The sequence below is a fragment of the Nipponia nippon genome, unplaced genomic scaffold (genome assembly GCF_047370975.1).
Source record: "Nipponia nippon isolate SJK-2023a ecotype South Korea unplaced genomic scaffold, ASM4737097v1 scaffold_7, whole genome shotgun sequence".
In the NCBI taxonomy this organism is placed as follows: Eukaryota; Metazoa; Chordata; class Aves; order Pelecaniformes; family Threskiornithidae; genus Nipponia; species Nipponia nippon.
In genome coordinates, this window is record NW_028262391.1 from 24,302,286 (window position 1) to 24,310,035 (window position 7,750).

At 43.7% G+C, this 7,750-nt stretch overlaps 1 protein-coding gene across 2 annotated transcripts; it reads right to left on the minus strand.

The window, feature by feature from the left end:
* Positions 1-2,860: 2,860 nt before the first annotated feature.
* On the minus strand, positions 2,861-6,592 carry LOC104023674 (lysophosphatidic acid receptor 6). Of its 2 annotated transcripts, none has more exons than XM_009477522.2 (2): positions 6,495-6,592; positions 2,861-3,951 (listed from the first exon to the last, which is right to left on the minus strand). In XM_009477522.2, exon 2 carries the CDS (start codon positions 3,936-3,938, stop codon positions 3,012-3,014), a length of 927 nt encoding a protein of 308 aa, XP_009475797.1. In that variant the 5' UTR covers positions 3,939-3,951; positions 6,495-6,592; the 3' UTR covers positions 2,861-3,011. The 2 variants fall into 2 exon arrangements, with proteins under 2 accessions (XP_009475797.1, XP_087596686.1); XM_087740560.1 differs by lacking the exon at positions 6,495-6,592 and adding an exon at positions 4,626-4,750.
* Positions 6,593-7,750: the final 1,158 nt, after the last annotated feature.

Below are 7,750 nucleotides of genomic sequence, written 5' to 3' on the forward strand. Positions count from 1 at the left end.
TTCTTAGAGGTGAATCATTTCCAAACAAATCCTGGGTTTTGCTTTCTTTTTTTTCTCAGATGAATCATTACCTGTATTCTGGAAAGCCTGCGATGGCTTTAGATGGCAGATTTTGAGATTTTTTTTTTCCTTTTATTTCTTAGCACTGTAGATCTTCAGTATTCTCTTGGTGCAAACAGAAATCTCTGTAGTCTCACTAGGCTCCCAGTGTCATGATTTGGATATAAAGCTCTACAAATGAAAAAGCTGTTACAGCTACCCGCCTGAGCAAAGAGAATGGATCAGACCACACCAGATTTGACCTGTAAAGTGAATGTTCAGAGGCCTAGAAGCAATAAGATCCAGCAGAGAACTTTTGAGTTGAAAATGTTGCCTTTGCAAAATTATCATTTCCCCCAGAAATCTAGAATGAAAGTTGTTACCCTGTCCTGATAATTCGTGCTCTCTGAGAGCTGTCAGAAGCACTGTGAGGCATGTGCAGAGGCAGGGAGCTCAGACAGTGGTTAGCTGTACCCTGTCTGTGGGGAAGTAGTAGCTTTTCCATACCTCAGCCTGTCTGTTTCTAGAAAAAAAGCAATGGCCAGAAATGCTGGAGAAACCGGGGGGTGGGGGTGTTGGGAGAAGAAGAAATGCCTCAGGTGCTTTTAACTTGTCCTTCAAACAGTTTTTTCCTGCCTCTTCTAAGCAGTATGTTATTGCTGAGGGAGGTAGCCAAGCTAAAAATTCTTAAATTTGCTATTCGTCTAGCTACTGTCTACCAGCACTCTAAATGAAATTACAGTGCAAGTTACTTTATGATCTGTGGGACCAAGGACAGCAGGATAACAAACAAATAAGAACAGGCATACTTAAAAATGGAAAAAAAGCTGAGCAACAGGAACCATAAAACTACAGGTGAGCTTCTAGTCTCAATTATAGCAGTATAAGCCCAAAGTCATGTCAATAAAACTAATGGAGCTGCCTTGGGCTATAGAAATGCAACTGAGATCAGTTTCCTCATATACTTTGGCATTTCCTGCCTCCTGAGGTACTGACAAAATCCCCGTTCCCTATGTTCAGGCATTATCAGTTAAAGTGAAGGCCCTCTTGGTATGGCCCACTGCTTTGAAATGTAAAATAAATCTCCTGCATCAGCACTGTTTTCTTCTATTAGTTTTTAACTCTGCTTCCAAAAGGAGTCTGAAATCTCAGTGGTAAAACCTTTGTGTCTATTGAAGCGCAATTAGTTAAGGCATAAGTTATAAACAAGGAGATGATGAGGATTCAGTGTCTGCTGGCAGGGAAGCTAGTCAGATATTCTGAATTTACTGAGAGAGTCAATGGAAATGGCAATTGATATGGAGAAGGAATTCTTGCTGGAATATCCTGGTGGGTTTTATTTTCATGCACTTGGACATAACCAGGACATGCTAGTGTAAATGCACAGCCCTGGTATCATCAGAAGCACAGTTCATCAGCTGAACGCCAAAAGGACTCTGTAAACACTAGCAGACACTTATGTCTATGTCGTGTCAGTGTTTCCTTCCTCAGCAACTGGACTTCTTTGGTACAATCTCATATATAGATACAGTGACTTCAAAAAATTTCACTTTTACAGACTAGAGTCTCCACATGCAAAGTCGCTAGCTCAAGGAAGAAATCAATACATGGTTTGTGCGTTATCCTTCTCAAAAGTGTACAGAGAAAAGACAGTTCAAAGGCTGGGATTAGTATCTCTGCCTAGAAGATATACTGCAAGGATCCAGCTCAACATGAATATGAAAACTAATTACTTTGGTTGTCATCATCCTCATTGCTCAGGAAAGTGGCAGCTGGCCGCCAGGGTAGCGGTAGGGGCAGCAATGGGGGTTCCCCAGAGCAGTGAGCTGCCTCTCTCCAGGCTGGGAGCATGTTGTCATTCAGTTTATCTAGATGCCTGTGTGCACTGATAAGTAACTGACTGGCATGTTAGGCTCCTGCTGGTTGATTATTTTTTATTGCCTTGTTTGTTTGGGAAGTGGTAGTGCTCAGCTAGCTCTGTGGTCCGAAAGGTTGCTTTCCCCTGGGATCCTATGTTGCTGGCTGCTGCTTTAGGTATCAGGGCTGATCTTATCTTATCCCCCAGTAAGGTGGGGGTTGTTCCTTCAGATTCATGTGTTTGCCGCTATGTTGGACTCGGGCTTTTTATTTCATGCTCTTGTTTGGCTTGGCTCTGTTCATGAAACTAGGTTTGTAACCAAGCAGGAAGGAACAGATATGCGAAAAGCCCGCAAGCAGGAGAGGAGCTGGTGAGGAAGCCTGGAACTGGGATAGTCAATTAATCTGAGCTATCTGGCGACTTGAGCTGGTGGCAATATTAGTTAGAAGTGTGATGTGGTAGGCACAAGACCTGTCACTAACACAAGCGTTGCACTTTCCAGAGCAAGTCAGCCAGTGGAGGAATGGCATGGAGATCTTGCTGTACCCATGTTAACCTAAAGCTGCTTTTGGATTTAGAGTTACAATAATTTTATTTTTTTAAACAGCATATGCAAATCTAAACCTGGCAGGTGTGCATGTATGTGAACATGAGCATACATGATCGGGCAGGGGAGGCAACAGAATTTAGTCTGAAGCTTTTACCGTAAACTCTAAATCTCTTTTTCTCTGCAGCCCAAGCCTGTAGTGACTGAAGGCCTGGGGAGGTTTGCGGGTGCTATACAGACAGGGAGGCTGAAAGATGCTACCACGTATAAGTGAACAATTTTTTTTTCAAAGTAAAGAGGAATCACATCCAAAGAGATATGCATCATCATTTATAGGAAATAATTCCATTTCTTTTTACCCTTAAATGCTGACATAAAACATTATGGAAGGAAATAAAAAAAAGTTAGGAGCAGTCTCCTGGGAATGGACTTAGTTCAGTTTTTTATGAAATATTTTCAGATCTGAATATTTAAAGTAAATTGCTTAGGTAAGTAGTTCAGGACCCCGTACTTTCCATGAAAGCATCTCCACACATCATCGCAAGTAACTAACATGCAACACGTGGATCAAGGCTTTCGCATGGCTGTTTTTCCACTGTTTTGTAATGGGTCTTCCAAGGACTCCTTTAAAACGAAATAATAACATACCCCATCAAGACAGCAGTTCAGGTTTGCCCAGCAAAGGGTGACCTGAACCATGTGTCGTAGCACTTGCTGAAAACTGTTGTGAATGATGTTATTCTTCACCAAAAAGTACATGAAGTATGCCACGTGGTAAGGCGTGAAACAGACCAAAAATGCCACAAGGTTTGTCACCACTATCTTCTCCGCTCTGGTGGAGCATGTGTGGGGGTTGGCTGGTTTTCTGTGCTTTCTCAAACACGTGATGATCTGAACGGTGCAGAAGGTCATGGCTGCCATGCTGATGAAGAAGATAGTCTCCAAGGCGCTGAACAAGCCTGCGTTTTTCCATGTGCTCTTGGAGAAGCTATGGAAGCAGGACGAGATATTGTGGCTCTGTCCATGCAATTGGAAAGTAGAGACTGTCCCGACTGAGGTGCCCAGGCAGATGACAGCACAGACCATAGCAGCTTTCTTGTTAGATCGCAGGGTGGGAGCCATGAAAGGGTGCCGGATAGCGATGTACCGGTCTACACAGATGCAGAGCGAGATGAGGATGCTGCCGTACATGTTTACAAAGTAAAGACTCTCCAAGGTGGAGCAAAACACAGACCCCAAGTTCCAGTTGTCCTGAAGGTGGTAGGAAATGATTTTAAAAGGAAGAGTAAACAGCAGCAAAGTATCCAGGAAAATAAGGGCTATCATGTAGACTGTAGATTCTGACAGCTTTTTAACCTTAAAAAACAGGAACGACAGAGCCATCATATTGAACAGCAATCCCAGGGTAAATGTGGGGGTGTACATGATGAGCTGGAACAATTCCACGGTAGCGCTGATGTTGTTGATATTGCTTTTGGCATGGGTGTCATTCATATCTCCAGGTATGCTGGGAGAGAAGAAAATCGCCTTCACCACAAGAAAGGGTACAGATCACATTTAAGACCCGGTACAAAGGCCAGTGAGAGGTCTCTGTGTGTCCACAGATTTGGAGACACTTCTTCCTCTGGGGCTGCTGTGTGCTGAATTGCAGTTCCCAGTAACATGGAGGTGCTCAGTGCCAAGGGATCTTAGGGCAAGGTTGTGCCTCAAGGAGGAGCAAGGCTTTCTGGGGTCCAAGCCTCACTTGCACTGTTACCTGTTACCCTAAACTGTGCTGCCCTATGATTTAGGCTAGGCACCATCCCCTTGGAGTGACGCGATCTCTTTGCAGAGCTGGGGTAGTAGCCCCTGATTTTAGCGTTGCTTGGATTGTAGGGATGGAGGCAATTAGTTGGATCAGATTTCCTGAATCAAGCTATTCTAAGAGACCAAGGGAGCCAAGAGCACAAGGGTCCCCCATGTTTGTTAATGTGAAGATCCCAAACAGTTGCTGCCATCCTGCACCCTCTCCCACCACCACTGGGCAAAGAGGGGCTGTGATTACCTCTGGCCCTTCTGACAAGCTTGCTAAAAGGAGGCAGGCAGGAAGTTTCAAACAGGTTATTTCTAGCAGAGGTTAAGTCTTTGGAAGAAGAATGAGATTTAAGAACCCAACCTTTTGCCTAAACCAGCCAGACTTACCACAGTGGGTAAATTTGTGACTGTAGAGACAGGGGTTGCAGCAAAAATGCAGCTCGTTTCTCCTCTGCAAAGATGTGACTAAAAATGTCGAGGTAGTCACTCTTTGAGCAGGGGTCATGAAGTAATTCTCTTCTTTAGCAGAAAGGTGCTGGTTTGATCCTGCCCTCAGACTCTCCTGATAAGGACTGGGAAGGCTCTCATTGGTCTCTGCAACGCTGGTCTCAGCCAGAGTTGCTTACAAATGCAAATACACAGGAATACCTGGTCCTTTCTTCCTGCCAGTTCTGTCACAGCAAATGTAATCTGTAAATAAAGCCTTTCAAAGATCTTTCTGTCAGTGCCCAGAAATTACTTTAGTCTGCTGTTGTGTAATTGTTATTACTTCTACCTAGTGCCTTTTCTACACGAGTTACTGATCTTGATGCTGTTTCATTTCTGATTTGTCAACCAGTCATCAACTGTGCAGTAGAAGTTCCTGTTCTGCAGAGCAAGTCACTCCCCCAGTGTTTCAGAGGTAAGCTCTCCCATGCTGTGGTTTGAGAGAGATTAGGGTCTCTTTGAGAGAGATTAAGATCAGGAAAAAGCAAATTTATTTCTTACTTAAAAACTAGCAGTTATTGTTACGAAGCAAGATTAGGTTGGCTGTTTGCTCCTTAAGGACACACAGATGCCAGGTAAATGATTCTTAAGTTACCAGTTTACATTACAGAAATGAGAAAACCAGATCCAGAAACCCAGCCTGATGAGGTGAATGGGGTGCTGGCAGGGCTGTGGGTGCAGAAGAGCATACTTCTGGCAGGGTCAGGTGCTGGGATCCATCTGCAGCTTCTGTCCTGCTGTAGCAGGTACAGGTTTTATTCAGGTCACCGCATCAGGCAGTGCTGCTGGCTGCGTAAAGCACTTAACAGCCTCCTTCCTTGCAGAGCACCGCTGCCCGCCAGGCATGGGGGGACATGGCTCAAGGGGGCAGCAACCCTGACAGCAGCACTTGCTCTGCTGCCATCTGCGAGGGACTGAGGGAAGTTTGAGAGGAAATAATGAAATTCCCTCACCCAAATAAAAAGGGGCAGAAAAGCCTGAGTTTGTGAAGTGCTTGGGGATCTGAGTGGCTGGAGGGGAGAAGCACCCCTTGTTATGCTGCAGGTTGTTCACTGCCTGGGATTTAAACCCTCCTGCAGCCACAGGGCTGTGGAGTTTGTTTGGAGGTGGGTTGGGTCCCTGAACCTCCAGATTTAGGTGGCCTGTGGCAGACAAGGGGTTACACTGACTACCTGGGCAGAGATATTGCCTGGTACAAGAGAGTGGCCTAGGCTTAGCAACCCAATATGCTGCTTTTCTGCTGAGTCCCTTTCATCAAGTGAAGCACTGAGAGTCTAATGCTGGGAAGGAACCTGTTACTGAGAGACAAAGGAATAAAAAGTTACTTAAAGAATTCCTAAAAAGTAATAAATATCGACAAAGTCCTTTACTTCATTGCCTCTGCAGGAGATTTCATTAGTCCTTTTTTCTTTTTTATTCAGTCCTTTTTCTTTTCTTTTTTTTTTTTTTGTATGGTAGTGTGCCTAGGAAATTCTGGGTCTAAAGAAAAAAAAATTCAGCTTCTTACCAAGACTTTACTTGAGAAAAATCTAGTTATGATAAAAAGGCATTTTAGACTAGTCTGTTGTATAGATTTCTAAACAAAACAGAAAAATATTATTTAAAGCATAAATGCAAAGGGTAGCTCTGTTTATTCTTAAAAAAATATGTCAATATGCTATAAGCAAAACAAGTTATGTAAAATATACTTAGTTTTCAGATCTTGTAGCAAGAAGAAAGCTTTTAAGGCAAGGTTTCACTACAATGAAATATTCTCTCTTGTCATCTTACCTTTGGGATGTCTCTAGCTCTGGTTGTTGACTTCTCCTTCTCAGCTTGTAGAATTCTTGAGTCTTGTGTTTTCTTGTAAGGCAGTGGAGTGAGCTGCACGCAAAGTAACTGCTGGTCAGGATGTCACAAAGCTTGAAGTGCTCCTGCTTTTCGTTTCATGACGTATTTCCATTACAACATCGGTCTCCCCACACAATGTCTGCATACACGCACTATGTACATAATATGCCACACAGAGCTCATTTAAGGCTGTAAGTAGATGGCTTTGTGGGGGTAGCGTCTCTGAGTCACCCATTCAGTAACAGAGAAGGAAATTCTGGCCTTACAGACCTTTCTCTGATTTTTTTCTACAAGACATGATTTTATTGATTGTATGTAACCTCTGTGGGTAGAGTATTAGCTGTCAACGTGTGCTTTAAGCTAAATCCTGAGCTATCACTGTCATTGTTTCCCTTACTTTTCATGATACCAAAAAGGAAAAAGAGATCATTGATTTTCAGTGGTGATCTGATATGTTCACTTCAAGTTGGTATTTTAAAAAAAGACAAGAGTTAGTCTTAAATCTGTTTATACTCCTAGGGAGCAGGGAGTGTACTCATGGAGAGTGTCACGTGCTGATTTTGTTCAGGGAGGAAGGGGAAAAAAGATTTTTTTACTTGTTTTATGCGTGTTTGCCATCTTCTTACCAAAGGGAGAAAGAAAGACCAGAGGGGTAGTTTTGCTTGGTCCTCTGCATACCCCTTAAATATCAGAACTGAGGGTTATATTGGCTGAGTTCAAACTGCATCTGTGAAAGAGACGGGGGATAGGACACAAGCGAAAAAATAGTACTTGGGGTTTCCCCATGGTATTTTAGTTGAGATGACTCTACTTAAGGGAAAAAAAAAAAAAAAGAAACACCATCAAGGGGAAAAAACGTGGTAGAAGGTCTGAGTGAACAATGCCTCATTGCATTCCTCAGCTAGGTTTCACTTCTATCTATCCAGTGGTGGTCTTGTGACCATGACTGCATTTTGGATGTTAAAAAAAATAAACACACACACACACACACACACACCCCCTCCAACACAGGCAGGCACCACTACAATGAAGAGGCATTTGGGGCCCAAGCCAGCCTGGGTGGTGGGAACTGAGGCTTCCGTGAGCGTGAGACATACGCCCAGCTGCCAAAGTGCTCTCTGTGCTCCTGCCCAGGTCCTGGATTTGTGCATGCCAGTCCTGATACAGCCACCAATGCTCAGAGCAGATGCTCTCTT